We start from the raw sequence: 20,422 nt of genomic DNA on the forward strand, positions 1-20,422 counted from the left end.
ATTCAGCACTAGAGCATTTCTGCATAACATATTCAGAGTTCTGAGAGGAAGAAATGATGCAAGAAAATAAGGCAAAGGATATATCTAGAATCTAAAGTATTTTGATGAATAAATGCAACATTTTCGTTAAAGAAAACATGAAAACACAAAATAAATATGTAGGTAAAAATGGTTATGATCTTAGAAAACATGAGATACTGCAAAATGTTGTCTGGAAAAATTGCAGATAAAGTTAGTTTTCTCGTTTGAATTGTTTTACATTGTCTTATTGGGGCCTATTATAGCTGACTATGCTGTATGGGCTTTGCTCATTGTTGAAGGCCGTACAATGACCTATAGTTGTTAATGTCTGTGTCATTTTGGTCTTTTGTGGATAGTTGTCTCATTGGCAATCATACCACCTCTTCTTTTTTATATTTAAAAGCTTACCAAAGTCCTTTTGTAAATTTTGTTTTTATAAATTGTTTGTTTTGACCAATTCTTGAAAAAAAAGCCTCAACATTTTTGATGGAGTCATGTTAGCTTTTTTCACACCTGAGAGTTTATAACTATTCAAATTACTCATTGAGTTCCCTTATTAATGATTTGTTTTTAAACTTTTCCTTTTTTCGAATCCAGTTGAGAGACAATTTAAGAGTTACTGCATTAAGTGACAACTAAATTTGAAAAGTTAAATATAAAGACATTTTGCGAAATACATGTTATTTCATTTTATGAATAATATTTTTTTGCTTTTTTCCAAGTGAGTTGTATTTATTAAAAACACATTAGGAAATACATGCTTGAAATATAAATGGTGTGTACAAGCAGATGATGCAATAATAACCCAAAGAGAGATATCTAAAATGGCGTGAAGAATGATGCAATATGTTGACGTAATTTGAAATTGAAAAAAAACGTAAATGAATTTGCATGTTCATGTATATTTTTATATGTATGTAACATTTGCTTTAAAAGGTCAAAACATAAAAAGCTTTGTGGAAATTATGATTGAAAATAACAAGTTGATTATAAACATCTGTTGATAGTTTTTGTAATTTTTTGTTAATAGTGTTATATGGACATTGGCCTTTTGATTCAGCTTTAAGTTCCATTCAAATTTCAGTATAAACAGATAATGATAAGTTTTTTACTTGATTTTTACATTTGTTTAAGTGGGGTTAAGTGGTTTTATTATATGAACAATTGAAATTTGTATTGTTTTCACTTATCTAGAATACCTTTGAAGTCTTTCATTTCTATTCTTGGGTTTTTCTTTTGCAAGGAAAAAAAAGGGGGGTACATAATTTTATCGTTTGTGTTATTTAGAAGCTAATATGATGCCATCTGGTGGGAAGTTATTCACTTCTACAACCCTAGCTTTTGTTATTTTGCCATCTACTTTGACTGATTTGTTATTTAATAAAGTTGATTCTATTTTGTAAATCTGAAGATTTTTTTTATTACCATATTAGTGTCGACATTAAATAAAGTTTATCTCTTAATACTTTTTTATCAGTGAATTAAAGCTTTCTTGTACATCGTAGTCCCTCACGACCCTCTTGTTTTGATTTGTACAAGGACAATTTATTCCATAACCAAGATAATGGTCCTCAATACCTTAATCCTAACAACTTACACCATAATCTTTGCAACCAATAATTCAAATGTGTTTAGCTGACAAGGGCTATTGTTGTTAATCATTTCATGTCTCGAGACTGACTAGGCTAAATTACAGAATATTTTCCTTCATTGTCGCTCACTAATAGTTTCCTTAAGCCATTTTATTTCTGTAATTTGTGCTATAAATTGGCAGGCTTCGGTGAATGGATGAGTTCGCCTGACTGACACAAATAAAACGGGAATCAATATGGTATCGTGATGCCAATCAATATCCTCATGTGACATCTCGGAAGTATCCTGCTCTCTGGGGCCGGCAGACGACAGGATGAAAATCGGAGTAAATCTGTGATGAGTAGGTTAGATGAATACCATCAATAGTTGATGATCCAGAGTTATTAAGTGGTGACCCAAAATTATTAAGTGATAATTATTTTAGAACATGTTGGTCAGGGAGCATGTTAAACAATCAATGTTAATTTACAAAATGCTAGTGGATGGAGTGTGTCTGACTTAATACGCTTTGATGGCGGTTTTTGATGCATTTTCTTGATTTTAGCCATGATGAATCTGCAGTTTATGAAAAGAACAACACATGTCTAGATGTGTTAATGAAACCTCCACTGTATGCAGATACTTTTAACTGTTTTACTTCCCAAAATTCAGTGTCCTTGACCCTTCTTTCACTCCATTCATATCAAAGGGATGAAAATGCCAATTTTACAGTATATAGTTAAGTAATAAATAGACGGTAAGGTTTTCTTTTGTATTTAATAATGCTATGTACAAAACTTTTATTTTAAACTTCCGTTTCTAAATAACTCCTAATTAGACTACCATGGGAACTGACTTAAGTATGCAGAAATCCAATTATTCATTTAAAAAAATCTAAATCAGAACAATTCCTTTGGGGAAATATGGAATCTATTATTTCCCGATATATTGTATAATTCTGTCAAGGATGCTGGATATTCCAATAAAGTCATAAAAAGAAGTAAATGACGTATAATTTGATGTTAAGTTGTATTTATGTTTGCTGTAAATATAACCTTACACGATATCAGTAAGTTAAATGTAGTCTGATCATTGCAGCGTATAGTTAGGACGTCACGTTTGCTTTCTTAATCACTATCTCGGTGGAAAACTTTCATTTCTCCGATTCTGTGTCCGTCATTAGGAATAATTTTCAGGAATTCCGGTATAAGAAGACTGAAATTATCTCTGATTCAGAATGGTTATTAAAGGCAGTTGGTTTCTATATTACCGTTATTAAGTTCTAATAGGGTATGATAAAAAGTTTCACGTGAATACACAGCTGTAATTTGTCCCATAATTCCCAGTGATAAAACTGTCTTTGGTTGCTTGTATAATTATAGACGAGGGTCCACAGGAGCTTGTTACTGCGGCACACAAATTGATGCTGTGATTTATGGTTTACGATTTGATGTGTTGGAAAATATTTGATTGTTATAGTCATGAAAATAAGGATAATGTTTGTTTGTAAATAGATATTGACAATGGTCCAAATATATTACAGGCTTTTGAGCAATTTTAATTCCTCAAGCTCTTGAAATGATTTTAATAGATTTTGGTCGTACACTCAGGGAACCACGAATTTACCATTATATGTGGACTAATATTCAACAAAACAAACCAAAATTTACGAAAAATCCAGGAATTAGATGTAACAGTTTTGTGTAATTTGTCGGCTTGAGAAAAAATAATATGTCTAAAATGCGCAACCATTCAATAAAGTGGAACTTATATGCCAGTCAGCTCAGTTCTCCAACTTAAAGAGTTGGATATCTAGCTTGATTTAATCAGATTTGATTTGAAAGTTGAAGTTGACCTTAAACATTAAAACATCAATTAATCATAGCCTAATGTTGGGTTAGGGTTAGGGCCTAATGTTGTTCTCAGCTATTTGTTAGCAATTTTATTCCTTCTCCTTGCAATCAGGCGAAGGACTGGATTAAAATATGGAATCGATTTGAAATGTAAAGCATATTTTTGTCTTGAAACGGGTAATATGAACTGAATAAAAAACAAGTCTCATAAAAACATCTGCAAGTTTTTGTGTTAGTTTCCACAGGTCTTTTAACGTTCATTCATTTATTATTCAACAGTAAAGGTGTCATTACCACTGAATAATTAACACTCTCCTTCCAAAGACATAAAAATGGTGAAATTGGTGTGCAGGTGTGAGAAACAGCCATGTTCTTATTTCCTGAGAGAATAAAAAAAAAGTTATTAAGCTGTTCCTTAATGAGTATAGGTTGGAACATAAATTGCTAATCGTCTGTTTTATAGATTATAGAATCCCATCGAATTAATTCCCATATTACATTTTCTATTTGTTTAATCTCTTTGAATGTGCTATTGTTTTTCTCATGATCTGGTTATTGCCTACAGAACTCTCCAGAGAGCGACGAAGTTTTTGTATTTTTTGTTTGGACAATCAGTATTATCTCCTGAATATATTTTATTGAATTCTAGAATAAAATTAGTCTCTAAACTGGGAATTCCAGTTGTTTTTTAAGTACAAGTGAAATGATGTTGATATTGGCTTAAACTGGAATTTCTTGACGCAGAGGAAATACAGACATTATAAGACACGTAGAAATTTGCAATAAAAGTCTGATGACAGAAAGTTTGAGTTTGACCATATACAGGATTTGCTATTCTGTTTACAATTTGCTCTGGTTTGACCCTTTGAATTTATTTAAGTAGTTGTGATCATGTGCATAATGTTTTGTTTCTAGGATGTATATTGTGTACTACATAGTACTGTTGTTTGTATGTATGTCTGTTGTAGCCATTGTAGTTTGTTTTTGACTTGTGAGTTTGAACTCTCAGGTATCTTTATCCTCTATTTTACTAATGTTGATTTATTTAATTTCAGCATCGTCCACTTCCACTACCTTCCCCCAGACTGAGGCAGAGTGAGGAGTCAGTGGAACCCAGTTCTAGTGGAGAGCTGACTGATCATCATAAAGTCAACAGTCCTAGGAGAAGTACCGATTCCAGGGACTTGCTCAGTGAGGTGTGTATACTGTTGTGTAAAAAGTAAAATCACAAAAATACTGAACTCTGAAGAAAAATTCAATTGGAAAGTCCCTAATCACATGGCAAAATCAAAAGACAAAACACATCAAAAGAATGAACAACTGTCATATTTCTGACTTGGTACAGGCATTTTCAAATGTAGAAAATCGTGGATTCAACCTGGTTTTATAGCACTAAACCTCTCACTTGTAGGACAGTCTCATCAATTCTGTTACATTTACAACAATGTGTGAACAAAACAGACATAATAAATAAAAAAGTCAAAGTACAGCAGTCATCACTGTGTTACAATCTTAAAACAAACAATTTTACAAAAAAGCACACAAGCATCCATCAAATTAAAAACACTTTCATTGCTTGGAGAATAGATTAATAGAGTGGGGGTAGAAAAAATGGGTGTCAATGACCTCAATGAAATTTTTGTACATGCCGTTAATCAGTCAATAACTGACATATATAAGGCTAACAATAGCATGAGCTAACAATAGCATGACACCTAATATGTAGTTTTACTGTCATTTGATAGTTGAGGTCAGGCAGTTGCTAACAAGTGTATTTTATTTGGGCTTTAAGGTGGTATGGGAGTCTAAAATAAAAATGATAGAATTTGTTCATTCTTTGCCAAAACGTAGTATCTATTGGTAGATGTTGAAAAATATAATTAAAATGATAGATCACCGCACATTTTCTCAAGCTACAGGACGTGACAAAATGACACATTTTGTATGGATTATACAGGAAAAAACACCATTTTGTGATTAGAAACTAAACAAAATGATAGAATTGTTAAATACTTAAGGAAAAGATAGCTTTCAGACAATGCGTTGAGAATATCAAAACAAAAGATAGGGTCATCGTTCGTTTTTTTCCGGCTGAAATACAAAATAGGAAAATTCCATGTAGAATCCTTCAGAAAATGCACTGTTATAGAGTTACCTCCCCTTAAAATGCCAATTTAATTTTTTTGTAACACAACCAAAAATAATCAACATTTGCAAAAAATTTAATTTTTATAAGTTATATATTTATAAATTGGTTCTTTTAAATGAAAATTCACATTAAATATGTGCATTCCTGCATCAAATTTTGCTAACTTGATAGAAAATCTGGACCTTTGATTCTCTGTTTTTACAATCCAAGATGGAGAAAGACACCCATACCACCTTAAATATTTTCTTTTTTGTCAGTTGTATGCAAAATTACCATTTTCCAAGCAAGACAATCTCTAATATTAAATATTGAATTTTAATTCAGCAGCAGATATAATACCAAAAATATTGGACAAATTGTAAAACAGCTTGCCCACACCAACGCGCTAACATCTGGCTACTTTGAAAAATAAGAACAAATAGTTAAAACAACAACAAACAACATATGTCGTGCACAATTCACTGTTGTAATTACATAAACCTTTTACATGGACAAATAGATCGTCAATGCACTTGCAATTTATGTAAATTACTATAAGAGCATGCTAAGAATAACTTATTGAACTTAAGTAATATTGGGAGCATCAAGATCATTCTTTGAGTGTCACAGACCGTCACAGACCGAGATGTCATTGTGTTTTAATGTTAACACTGTGTCATGCAGATCCAAATTAACTTGTGTACTTAAAATGATGACACAGCTACGAGATCTTATTCAGATTCAATAAAAAAAAAAACCAACTTGCTTACATATAAAAATCAACGTGAATGAATGGTTATTATCATAATTGATTTTTAATACAACAAAAATACACTTGTTTAAACTGCTAAAAGATATTTTGAAAAAAATGTCTCATTTTTTTTCAGTGTTGAAATCGAAAATTATAAAAAATTAGGTCAGCAGGTATTTATAGATTTTAAGAAAATAAATGAAAATAATTTGTATTAAATTTATTTGGTTTTTGATAATTCAGTTGATCTTTCCAGTTTTTACACTGCAATGTTACATTTTATGGACCATTCAAATTCCTGATTTCAAAGTTTTAGGACTGCCTTTAAATACCCCATGATGGTGTCCTGTATCAATTAACATAATCTGAAGATCCAACATGCTGAAATTTTATTTTAGGACCAAATGTTTGAAATCTTTTTATAATATGATCACGGCTGTGATATACATATTAAACATGTGTGAATATAGACAGATAATTGTGTAACAGACTGTATAGTAAAATCTTACTTATTTAGTATTCACACATTCATAAGTGTTTCATCAAAAAAGAAATGTTGGTCTTAAAATTCACTCTTATACTGAAGTAAGTTAAAATTGATGATGCAACTTAAAGAGAATTGTTTGAGCTGATTTTTTTCAATTTAAAAATTATTGGAAAAGTTTGATGTACAAAAAAGATAATCTACTTAAAGGGCTTCAGTTTAATGGATGCATATACTGATTTTAAAACATTTTTGTAGCATGTCGAGTCACACAGAAACACATTTTAGTCATAAATTGATAATTTTTAAATGTAGCGAACTGTATAAATTGTTACCAGACAGTTACAGCATTGATATTTTAAATGATAACCAAAAAAATATGTAAAGTCAAAACTATTAAGAATTTTGTCCATATTAAGGAATATGGCGACATAAAGGGCCTTTGATATGTGAAGGGTGTACAATCGGTTGATGATATATGAAAGGGGGTTAACTTTGTGTGTTTATAAATGTATTGATCAGTGGTTTTTGTCACGCCTGGTCAAAGATTGTGGCAGATTTCTTAAAGAATCATCTGAATAACTAATTCGCAAATCCCTTTGATCTTCAATGCTAAGTACAGTTAATGGGTTTTAGGTAGGTGTTACCATTTAAAGAATAATGTCAAAAGTTTTAAAGAAATACTCTTAATAAAAATAAAAATCTGTTTTGCGCTTTCTAAATCGTCTTTAATAATCTCATTTGGAGAGGCGCTGATGGGGATTTCAATTTTAAAAATTCTACTCTTTTACCAAAAAAATATGTACTGTTGCTGCATGAGATTGAATAGATTTAGTAGATTTTAATATCTAACTGTACATTAAGGTAATAGGTTCTGAATATTTGAAGTAATAAAAGTTTTTAAATTTTAACATATTGGAAATTGTTTTTAAGTATGGTTTAAGTGTATATTAAGGATTATTGTCAATTTGGTTGAGTTTGTAATGAGAAATCCAAACATTTAAGAAGAGGCCTCCCTTAAAGAACCCATTATGTCTAATATTTACTGTATTACGATATTAAGATTGTTATTAGAGGGCATTTTAACATGGCTAATAAAACCACGAAGGTAAGATTTAAAAAAAACACCATTTGACATTTTCATTTCTAAATGATATATAATTTGTTTGTTTGTTAGGCTACAAGTTAATATGATATAATTGCATATAATTTTCAAATTTAAAAAATATTGTAAATTGCCTTTTATATTAGAAAATTATTAGATATTGCAGCTGATATTTTAGTCCAGCACAATTTAAAAATCCAATACACTTGTATTTCTTCAAATAGTTGCTGAAATTTTCATAATTTAAAAAAAAAATTACTCTCTTGCATAAGCATGCATTGTTTTGTTGGCCATAACTATGTGTGAAATGTTGTTAAACAACTGGAGTCATATGTAGAAAATGTAATTTTCTTGTTGTATTGAATAACCTACTGGTATAATTAAGTAAAAGCCTTATATGATTTTTTTCAAGTGAAAAAATATACTAAAATCTGTAATATAAAAATCCATAGAATTGTAACATTACTTTTTACATTGATATTACGTTGGTGTTAAATTGAAAGTGGAAATAGTTTTGTGTAATTTCAAATCATTTATATTTTCTTTACAGGCAAGTTCTAGCTCTGGGAGAGGCTACTTGGTAAGTTTAACTTGTAAAGTTATCGTAATCTGGCTTGTATATAGTTGGCACTGGTACATTGGTTGCACCCCCTTTCTGATCACAAAATGTTAGCGCCCTGACTTCAATATCAATAACAAACATAGCAAAACTTTAAAACAAACCACCTCATGAAATATAGTGTGTTCACTTATTTCTTGCTTACGGTACTCCATATATAGTCCACACCCTTGTATGGCAGGTTCAATTTTAGAGAATAAAACTGTAGACTGTACCAGCCTTATTTGGTACTATCATATGCTATGGAGTGATTTATTTCATTCCTCCTAAGACTTTACTCTAAAAAAGAATTTTACTCCTTCGAATTCACTGAGAAGTGAATTATCTTTAAAAATTGTTTCTTCATTTTACTCTTTTATGTTTTGACGATAAAGCCATTCAGGAAGGTGTGTGTGTGCTTGTATGTTTTCCTGTTGATACCATATCCATAATGGTGGTGTTCCTAGTTGGGAGGCATACATCCTGTAAAATATGCATGAAAAGAAAATGTAAAAACTCTCCAAATATCTAATTTGCACATTATATAATTTATGGGTTTAAAAGTAAATAGAAAGTATTTATTAACCTTGTAAGAAACATTTCCTTATAATCTGAATAGAACTTGATTTTGGTTTCAGGCCTGTTATAAATATTAGATGAAATTACAAAAATAGCACATGCACATAGCCTAGGTTAGTGATGTTATGATGAAAATATATAATTGAGAATTGGTCTTGATGTTCTGATGAAACATTGTAATAAAAAATCCATCATTTGAGGCAATCCAAATCTAAGATCATTGATTGTAAAATTTCATCATTGATGACCATATAATCAGTTATAAATAATAAATGAAATGCTTGTAGAGTATACTATTTCTGAAATGATTCGCCTGATTTTCTTATCATGATTGAATTAAGTCCTTAACATAGAAGTTTTAATATAATCACATACACTTAACATTATCAAGGTCAAAGAAAATGAGGTCATGGTCATATGAACTTTGCCAGACACACATGTACCCATAACAATTATTCCATACACTACATATGGTTGACCTAATTTGCTTAAGTGTTAACTGACAACATCACAAAAAGTCTTTAAATTGACCAAAGAACTATGTATGAGGTCAAGGTCATATGAAACCTTCCAGACACCTTACATTAATTCCATACACCAAATCCTGTCGACCTGCTGCTTAAAGTATACAGACTAAACCCATGAAATAAGCCGACTTGATAACTGAAACTCATAGTATTTTTGAAACCAATTTATCTATGACCTGTTTAAAACAAAATTTGTGAATAAAAGTACTTTTATGGTACAAACGAAGACCAATTGTGTCATCTACATTAAGTTTTTTTTGGCACAACTATTAGATTATAGTGTTTGCCTTGAATCTGTCATAGAGCCGTTACAATAGCGAATTCTGTTTAAACAAGTCATCTCATTGGTTATATTCCTTATTCTTTAAACTTCACCTAAAATTAGTGGAAACTGACTGTTGTAACTCATTAGGGAAATTCTCACGGAATATAATTGGTATAAAATCAATGCCAAATTGTTACTGTGGAAACCTTTTAGCCTCAGAAATTTCCTAATGGTAGTGATTAACCTGTTCCGACCATCATCATGAAGCCTTTAGTGCCAGTTTAATCAAGGATGTTGAAAAACTTTGTTAATTTGACTGACGGAGAAAAGTCCTGTTATTTTTGTCGTTTGTTTACGATTATAGGTTGTCATGGTAAATTGTGATTGTTAAGATATAAATCCTGAATTGCTTGAACAACTCTATAGAAATCGTTTCTCAAATGTACAATAAATACATTTCCACAATTCCTTTTAAGTTTAAAAAAAAAATGGAAGGAATTGCTACATGTACAAAAAATGTATTTCTTGTTTAATTCTTTAAATGTCAAATATTTTGTCAGCTTGGATAAACCAGAATCTGTTTGTTTTTTCTCGTGACATTTTTTACTGATTTCAAAAACATTCGATTTCAAATTAAAAATTTAATTTTATTACATGTATTTTTGTTCATTAATGTTTTTTAAGTACGAAAACAAATCTTTTTTTACAACAGAATCCAATTGTTCCATCTGAAAACGTAAATGTTACAGTCAGTTCCAAGAAATGGACAAATGAACTGACATTTCTCTCGTATTGACATTGACAAAAGATCTTTTATTCCTTAGACAGTTCTGTGGGGAATTATGGGAACAGAAAAAATTGCCTGTTCAAACATCGTTTCTAAATAAATAGTATAACAACAGTTAATACAAATGAAATCTGGCCCTCTTGTATAATTCATATACCCATGAATTTTAATTAATTACAAAATTTTTGTTCTTTTTAAAAAGACATTTTATAACTTGTATTTATGAATAGAAGTAATTTGTTTCTATTAAGAATGCACGTGCAGCAATGACAACGTTCATTTCCCTTGCATCATTCATGTTAATTTATGTGAAACTGAACATCTGTTCCATCACCGATGATCAATCCACAGCTGACCAAGTTCAAGATGATAGTCGGTCCCTCTATTATCTCCAATCAAAGGTCAGATTTGTCCTGTGGCTGACGAGGGTAATCAAGTGAGAAAATTATGTTTTGTAGCAATTCAGGTCAGCCATTATAACGAGACGGCTTTGAGTGCTTTTGACAGATGGAGAATAATTATCACAATAAAGTCATCAGCATGTGAAGAATTAATGAAATTCATCCTCTTCATATCTGAAGTGCTGTTTGTTTGCATGTTGGGCAAACAACGGTGGAGAATTAACTAATGAATACAGTTGTATGTTTGGTTTTAAGAGACCACTGTTAATCAGTCGGTGGAGGTTGTCGCTGCTGAGGCCAAAGATTAAGAAATCACAAGTGGATCTTTAAGAAGTCAAGATTTATTGAAAATATCGGAACAAAGGATAGCAAACAATGGAAGCCATTTGCACAAATGAGGTGTATTAAGGCCATAAAAATTTTAATATTTCTGCTACAGTTAGGCTGTAAAATTATACATAATGAATTTTAGGGTTGAAAGGTCAAAGAAAATCTGATCTGATTTTCGTATTGTTCACAAATGTCAATGGCTTTTTTATGTTTGTAAATTCTGTCTAATATAATAAAATTGTTACTGAATAGATCATTTTGTATTAAGCTTAAAATTACACTATTCAGACACGATTTTCCTGTTTTAAAAAACTCATATAATAGATATTAAAAGCGTTTTTGGAATCCCGACAAAAGACTCACTTTATAAATCATTTTAAAGTTTGAATCGATATTGAAAATCGGAAATTGCCTGTACTTTACTGAAATTAACATTTTCAGGTTATCAAACAGTTGTAATTGTCACGGGTTTTGATGTCTGCATGAAATAAGCCATTATCAGAAAGAAATTAGCCTCAGAGGAGGAAATAATGCTTATTTTGTGTCAAATATTATTGCATTTATTATTGTACTGCTGGGAACTATAAAAACAACATTTATGATTTAGATGAAGCTTTTAATAGTCTCAGTTGTATCAACATGGCTCATGAGAGATTTGTATATGCATTTACTATTGTCATGGTAGGACAGAGCATTGTTCCTAGCCTAGTAACTTTTAAATTTAATTCCTTAGCAACAGAGTAAAAATGTGTCAGCAGTGAATGAAAAAGCAGGTTTTAATTGGTCTGTAAAAATATGCAAATTAAGATTAACTCTGAGGTGTGTTTGTGAATAAGAATTGCTGATGATACCACAGCATGTGATAATTAAAGTGTCTATCCTGAATTAAAGATGCGAAATATTTTTTAATTTTGTAAATTAAACCTAATGATTTCAAGGTTTTCTCTCTTAATACCAGCTGATAGCTCAGATTCAAAAATGTAAAATTTTGATTAAATATATCATAAAAATGCCACCCGAGTCCTCTCTTATAAAGCTGTTTGAAAGGTCTGTACAAAAATTTTTAATTTTAATTCATATGTACTATTTTTAGTGCCAAAACTTCTGCACCAAGAATCTTCAAGAAAAAATGTCCGGCATCAATGATTGAGTTGCTTTTTGATATGTGAACTGCCAGCCTGTGTACCCTTATTTTTGAATGTCTGCTAAAAGTGGTTTAAATTTTACTATTACATAGAAATCTCAACCTAATAACTCAAATTTCACCTTAATAGAATGTCATAATTTCTGTGTTTTGGCTAGGTTATGCTGCTCTCATACATGTATAGTTCATCTTTTATTTCAAATCTATGGAATCCTATTTTACGCAGACAACATGCAGTGACATAATTCAGTTTACTGTTCTGCACAATTTGTAAATTGTTTGGTTATCTAAGGTGCCCGGTGTTTAAAGGAATACTAAAATGTACAATTTCAGAGCTGAATAGCAATTTATAAAATTTTATGAGGTGAAAGAGAATTAAATATAATATTTCCTTTATAAAGATGAACATTTATAGTTTCTTGTTACTATTCAGTTAATGTTAAGTATGTTTTTATTTCTGTATAGGTAATTGACATTATGGAGCTCATATTTCTAAAAAGTTTTAAAAAGTTTTTTTTTATGAGGTTGTGTTCGTCATTGCACTAAGGCTGTCAAAATATACCCTGAGTTTTAAACTTTTCAATACTCTTGTTATTGCATTTATAGAATTGTATCAACCAAACTTTATGTTGATTATAATCATGTGCCGTTATCTTGAAAATAGCAAGATATATGGTGAAAGAAAGATTCCATTGCACATAAATTGTTGAAATTTCTTATAATGTTCTGAATGAGGGTCAAGGGCGGATCCATTTCAAAAGTGGGGTTCCCTGCAACGACTAGGAAGTGGGGATACCAACCATATGTCTCCCTTCAAATGCATTGATTGTCCAAAAAAAGTGGAAGTACCCCCCTTTTTTGGAAACACCACTGGGGGTATTCTGTGAGTATATTTCAAATGGGGGTGTAATTCCAAAAAGTTTAATAGATACAGCAAAAGAAAAAAATAGCGATGGTCTTTTTTTTTACGATCTAAAGACCTTTTATCCCCCACACCTTGGATTTGTCACTGCCCAACATGTAGGTTTATTTGATATAAAATGACAATGATCCATAGTAGAGATAAGAGCCAGTATAATAATTCATAAAAAAGATCATATAACAGTTTAGTGAATGCCATAAGTTATTGATAGCTAATGTGTGGATTTAAACAATATCAATTAATCAGTAAATAGGTCAATCAATCAATTAATCTTAATGTAAGTAATTTGTGGAATTTCACCTGAGATATTTTACTTATCTTTGCCATTCTTGTAAATTGTCAACCCCTCCGCCTTTTCAAGTATGTATAATTTAGACTTAAATTCATCAGTTCAATAAATTTACATTACAAATATACAAATATAGATGTACCAAAATGTAATATAAACACCAGCAATAAAGATCTGACTACTAAAATCATATAACATTCCCCTGTCGGAACATATATAAGTGTTTAAAGTACTTTTATCTAAACAATGGATCAATTTAGTAATAATTAATTTCATATCTCGGAGCTTTGTAATAACCATGTCATCTTTTCAGATAACAGAGGTGTGGATGTCTTTACAGATACCAATCTCCCTATTTTAGTACATGGCCAGTCTTGTCTTTATGATTGTCCTACGATTGTCCTAGTGCCAACCGCCATTCAATACTGTCCGTGGGCATTTGACGACAATATCGTAGTATGATAGTATTCTTATCTCCGTTCTTGGGTATATTTTTCATAGCGTTAAAGATTATGTCGACCTGTCAAAATAGAAAGATCAACTGTATTGTGGTTAATTCATACAAACCTATAGTATGATCATTACTACCCATATATCTTCTATTATCACTCGCCCTGATCTGACTTCAACAGAGTATTAAAATACCACCACAAGGTGAAGTCGATCAAGCGTGATGTCAACCTTTTTTTCGATTTTGTTTACGTTACATATTATTATAACACCTTTTAAATTGCTCACATACCGTTTTGCAATCAAAGCGCTTTAATACTGCTGTGTTGTGTTACGATCTACCCATAATGCACTACTGCACTTTTCATTGAGCGTTCATGAATATTAATGTGCCTCTTTGTTGTCATTTCAGTGTGACAGTGAGAGTGGGGACGATCGGGTAAGTGTATTATTGTACTATCATAATATTTGGCGTCTTTTGATTACAAACTCGCCACATGATTTGAGCCTTTAAGTCAATTATGTATGTGACTTTGTATTGAAATGGTTTTCCTTGTCAAGTCTGCCAGCTTTGAGTGACACCTTTCGTAGTACATTACGTCTATCGTATTTATTCCATTGAAACCGAGGCAACTGATTTCCTGACGGAGTTAATTGTATGGCATTATAGTAGTGTGTTTTGTGATGCAGATCTAAATGTATATTTGTGTCGTTTTTGATTACACGGCTTTTATCCTAGAACGTATTGATATTTTTACACACGACATTATGTAATTTTTAAGACAATTTTTATAATGTTCACCTGGTATTAAGCGTTCAATACCATTAAGGGGACGGATACAACAAAGGAATATTATATTGAAATGGATCATTTCTTATGACATCCAGATGCTACACAAAAGGTAAGAATTTTATATGTATCGTAAAATGGAGTCGGTTTATTATTGAAAATTATTTCGGATTAATGTTTACATTTAAATTTAAATGAAAATGTTTTAACCTTTAACAACAATAGGATACTGGATCTAAATCTGATATGTTATTTGGAGCGAGGAAATAAACTGGTATATGTTAAAGAGCATTAAGCTCTATTTCATGTACAGTTTTCTGTTTATGTACAGATTGTGAGATAATAATTGGCTCTAATCAGCAAAAAATTATAGCTGACATTTGTTTGCTTTTGATGTGACCTTATAAAATGTACAGTTTAAAACATTATGATATTGCCTTTATTTTACTGACAATACAAAACAAAGAGGTGCTTCTTACAATGAAAAGAAATTTGATATAATGAATATGTCATGATTTCTGGTATTTTTTTTCTGTGAAACATTCATTAATTGTGAACATATTTCTTTTGGTCATCATATGCATATTTTTTTTAAATTGATGGGTTGACCTGGGGTTGGGAAAATAAGAAATTATTGCTGTAAATACAAAAGTTTGACTGAAGGTTTCATAGTATTGCAAAGATTGCAAAATGAGTAATGTTGCAAAAAAAATCTTGCATTTTGAATTCTGATAGCATTATTTACTTGTTTAATGCAGCATTTTATCAAATCACTTAAGGTAAACTCTTTATGTCGACTATGACCTTGCAAATTATATAGTTCTTAAAGGTCAGCACTTGTGCACAGAAGCACAGACTTGATTGTGTCTCAAATTTACAAGAAGCCAGGCAGGAAGATTGATTTACTTTGTGGGGGTCAATTTACTCCCCTCCTCCCCCTATTTTTGGTAGAAGCCCATTATTCCTTTTCATACTTTCTGATTTTCTATTAATCTCATTTAATCACATTTAAAGGTTTAAGTCAGATGAGAAGTTTTACATGTGCCATATTTTGAACTGTTAATAAGTTTAGTTATTACAGGGTTACACATATGGGATTAGACTTATGTAACAAACAACATAACAGAATTATAAACATAATAGGCTTTAGATGGGATTAGTTATTATTGTGCAATCACCTTAATGGTAGACGTCACAGGGGACTTCTACTTTACTGGTGTCTGAATACGCTTTAGTACTGGTGTCCGTATATGATTTCTACTGGTGTCTGGATAGGTTTTAGTACTGGTGTCCGTATATGTTTTCTACTGGTGTCTGGATAGGTTTTAGTACTGGTGTCCATATATGTTTTCTACTGGTGTCTGGATAGGTTTTAGTACTGGTGTCCGTATATGTTTTCTACTGGTGTCTGGATAGGTTTTAGTACTAGTGTCTGTATATGTTTTCTACTGGTGTCTGGATAGGTTTTAGTACTAGTGTCTGTATATGTTTTCTACTGGTGTCTGGATAGGTTTTAGTACTGGTGTCCATATATGTTTTCTACTGGTGTCTGGATAGGTTTTAGTACTGGTGTCCATATATGTTTTCTACTCGTGTCTGGATAGGCTTTAGTACTGGTGTCCATATATGTTTTCTTCTCGTGTCTGGATAGGCTTTAGTACTGGTGTCCATATATGTTTTCTACTGGTGTCTGGATAGGTTTTAGTACTGGTGTCCGTATATGTTTTCTACTGGTGTCTGGATAGGTTAGTACTGGTGTCCATATATGTTTTCTACTGGTGTCTGGATAGGTTTTAGTACTGGTGTCCGTATATGTTTTCTACTGGTGTCCTTATATGTTTTCTACTGGTGTCTGGATAGGCTTTAGTACTGGTGTCCGTATATGTTTTCTACTTGTGTCTGGATACGCTTTAGTACTGATGTCCGTATATGTTTTCTACTGGTGTCTAAATATGTTTTCTACTGAAAACTTTTTAACTCTGGCTAAATCTTCTTGAAGATTTAAATCTGTTACTAAATGAATTTGATAGCTTTGATTTAAGTAATTATTATAGATATCATTTAGATCTTGAAATTATATAGGAAAACACTAATATAGCACAACTTTTCAAATTTCAAATTCAATATTTCCATGATCACAATTAAGGGGCATTGATACTTCTTGATATTTTTCGTAGCACATTAAAGGTCAAGGTTCCTCAGAAATTAGAAAATGAAAACTTACTATTGTAATTAGAGTTAAAGGTCAAGGTCAAAGTCTTGCGCCTGGTTGAAAGATGCCATAATGTTATAAGACAGAAGATAAAGGAGGTTATATTTTTATAAGCCTATAAATTATTTACTACCATTGTGTACTGCTGTAATCAGATTTTGTTTATTAAATGGTAATAGCTAGAGAAAGTCTTCATAGGATTAGAAAGAGGATTTATTTTTCCCGAAGACTTATAATTTCAATGTAATATAGCTAAATTACAAATTGGATTGAGTCCATCAGTTAAGTGGTCATTTTATAAAAGGGATTGTTATAAGTGCTTTAATCAGATTAAATGTAATTTTGGCGAGGATTTAAAGTGAACTTCTACGGATTATATATAATATATATCCTTTACAGTAGATATAATCCATAAATAGCCATACACCACACTCCAGAACAAAATGTGTACCACAATACAAGGTGTTTTGAGAATAGTGAATCTAAAAATATTTTTTAATCATTCATGATGACTGAAAATACTCTGAATTCAGTTCCTTTTTATGTTTGCTGGACCCAAAAATTGTGTATTAATATAGATTCTACCACTGCATCGAGTGTGATACGATATTTATCTACTCGAGACAGTTAAATTTTAAATATCATATTACACGAGATTTGGTGGTGGAATCTGTTTCTCTAATGATTTTCAAACAATATGCAGGCACACTTATTCTTTCTTTGCGATTGATTCGCAAAAAGATGTGTTCTTTCTATGTGACGTCATCAGGCATGGTCGCCTTTTTTCATGCCATCACAATAGAAAATGCAAAGGAAAACAAGAAAATTGGACGTCATAATTGGATTTTAACCAATGAAGAACTGAGATCAAACAATTCACACGTTGGTTAAATTTTTTTATATAATGGGTGCAGAAAGTGATAAATTGATGAAGAACTAGAGAAATTTATTTTATTCAATTTTACATCCATTTCCAGTCCTATTGAAAAATTGTAATTTTGTTAACACTTGGAATTTTCACATGTACATAGTTTGGACAAATTCTATACAGAAACCATGTTGAATGTTGATATTGGTGGTTTTCAGATATCCTTGAAACCCACGAATATTGATATCCATGCATAATAACAATGAATCTAGACTTAAGTCAAATATATTATTTTCATTATAGAAAGAGGAAATATTGTCACCCTGGGGACTTGTAAACCCATAATGGTAGAAAGAGGAAATATTGTCACCCTGGGGACTTGTAAACCCATAATGGTAGAAAGAGGAAATATTGTCACCCTGGGGACTTGTAAACCCATAATAGTTTCTGATCATTTGTGATTAGAAAGCCACAGCGTCAAACGTTAAGAGACAAACAATTGTAGTGTGAATCGTTTTCATTGAAAATTCGATTAGCACTGGGGAAATTGAGATCTAATTTAGACATGAGGAAGAAACCGTTAGCAATCGGCTTAAAATATTTAAGCTTCAATGTAAAAAAATAGAATTTTCAGTTAATTTGATTTACTTTCGGCTTTTATTTCCCGGAGGATGACATTTCATGAGAAGAAAGCAATAAGGCTCCAATGTGCTGCAGTAGATTTATGCCTAGCCGGAGAAGTAATGGGTTAAACGATGATAGCTCTCGTCACTCTGAACAGTTCTGAGTGTACACAGTGCGAGCGTAATCTAACTAAGTTGACACGTTTTAAGGCTGAATGCATCTTCTAGTTCTATATTAATGGTGACAAGATCATTGTTTGTACAATTTGGTTTTAGCAGGAATCAAAAGATTTTATAGGCAAAGACGAATAAAAAAAGATGATGAAGTGAGAAATCCTTCTATTTCAAAAATAAAATTTCTCAAGAAAAGCATTTATCAAATGAATGGGGATTTGAAAAATAAGATGTTAGATATTGTTGTCACTGATTATTTGATAGTTTTTTGGGCTTTTTGTTAATTAAAGTAGTTGACATTTTTGCTTTCTGAGCAAACATCATTCAAGACCATACGAAGGCTGTTCAGTGACCTATCAGAGTGTTCATTCTGAGAATAATTGAAAATAAGATTTTGTTTGTAATAAAAGTTAGTGTTCAAAAGAACCATAACAAATTCTCTATTTGAATTGAAATAATTCCCTTGTCATTTTGAGAAAAACAAATATTGGTTTTTTTTTAAGTAGGTTCAAAATGAAATTGATTGTTTTTTGTTTATGTAGTTTCAAATTAAAAAATACATTGTATTCAAGCAATCTGTATGTTTAAATTGTTTTAGAAAACTTGCGTAAAAATGTGAAAAGATTCGATGTCTACCCAACAAAGGATTCTTGACCTCAAACCTTTATATGACCTAGAAATAATAATTTGTATAGGCTTATGATAAAAGTGCTGAGCAGCGCTGCATCTTGCTGTTTTGTAATTGAGAGGATATTATGTTTTCTTACTATTTACAAAGACCTTAGAGAAGTTAGTTTATTTACTTTAGTATATGGTAGAGAGACCTACCATAAATAACGTGTTTACTGTGGCAGAAAATTACAGTCTACGCCATCAGATAGTTAATAAAGACATATAGAACATCGAATTAAAGGGAAGTAATTATAGGAGACAGTTTTCCTCTTGTCAGGACAATTATTCTGCATTGAGAAATCTGAATTACAAAGCTGTAATTTAACATATTGTACACTGTTTAACCTATATTTAGTGGAGGTCGATGAGGTCAAGCTTGTTCCCTATAATCTGGTGCCCATTAGAATTGTAAATTTAAGACATGGGTTGTATATCTCAACACAGTAATGAAGTTTGTGTAAATTTGTACAATTGGTGTTGAGTCTCTTTTATGGTTTGAAGTGCATTGTTACAATAGAATAGAATAACCATTATTGGGTATCAGATAAGTATATAATTATAGTCACGAGGATTTTAATGGAAGTAAAGGATTTAAAGTGTCACATTTTCATATTGGGTGATGTTTAGAATAAATAAAAAAATGTTTTGATTCAATTTACATGAGGGTCGTTTAATTACTTGTTTAAAGAATGTGGTATTTATAAATTTCTTTTCTAAAGGGTCAGAATCTTAAGGTTATATAAGTGGTGTTAGTTAGAGGTTGGTCAGCTTTTAGGCGAGGACATCCCATAGGTGTTAAGCGGAATATGTAAATTTTCCTGTGAAGACCAGTCTCTGGACTTCCCACCTTGTCTCTCTCTTTAAGTTGAACATCAAA

General features: G+C 31.3%; 1 protein-coding gene across 6 annotated transcripts in view; it reads left to right on the plus strand.

Annotated features, from left to right (window-relative positions):
• LOC139526877 (autism susceptibility gene 2 protein-like) overlaps window positions 1–20,422 on the plus strand; it is a 133,368-nt gene that overhangs the window by 71,713 nt on the left and 41,233 nt on the right. For all 6 annotated transcript variants that reach the window (XM_071322011.1, XM_071322010.1, XM_071322012.1 and 3 more), the window contains 3 exons: window positions 4,502–4,642; window positions 8,465–8,494; window positions 14,619–14,645. In XM_071322011.1, the coding sequence (XP_071178112.1) occupies window positions 4,502–4,642; window positions 8,465–8,494; window positions 14,619–14,645 (198 nt within the window). The remainder of the gene's footprint in view (window positions 1–4,501; window positions 4,643–8,464; window positions 8,495–14,618; window positions 14,646–20,422) is intronic.

Source organism: Mytilus edulis, chromosome 6 (genome assembly GCF_963676685.1).
Source record: "Mytilus edulis chromosome 6, xbMytEdul2.2, whole genome shotgun sequence".
Taxonomy (NCBI): domain Eukaryota; kingdom Metazoa; phylum Mollusca; class Bivalvia; order Mytilida; family Mytilidae; genus Mytilus; species Mytilus edulis.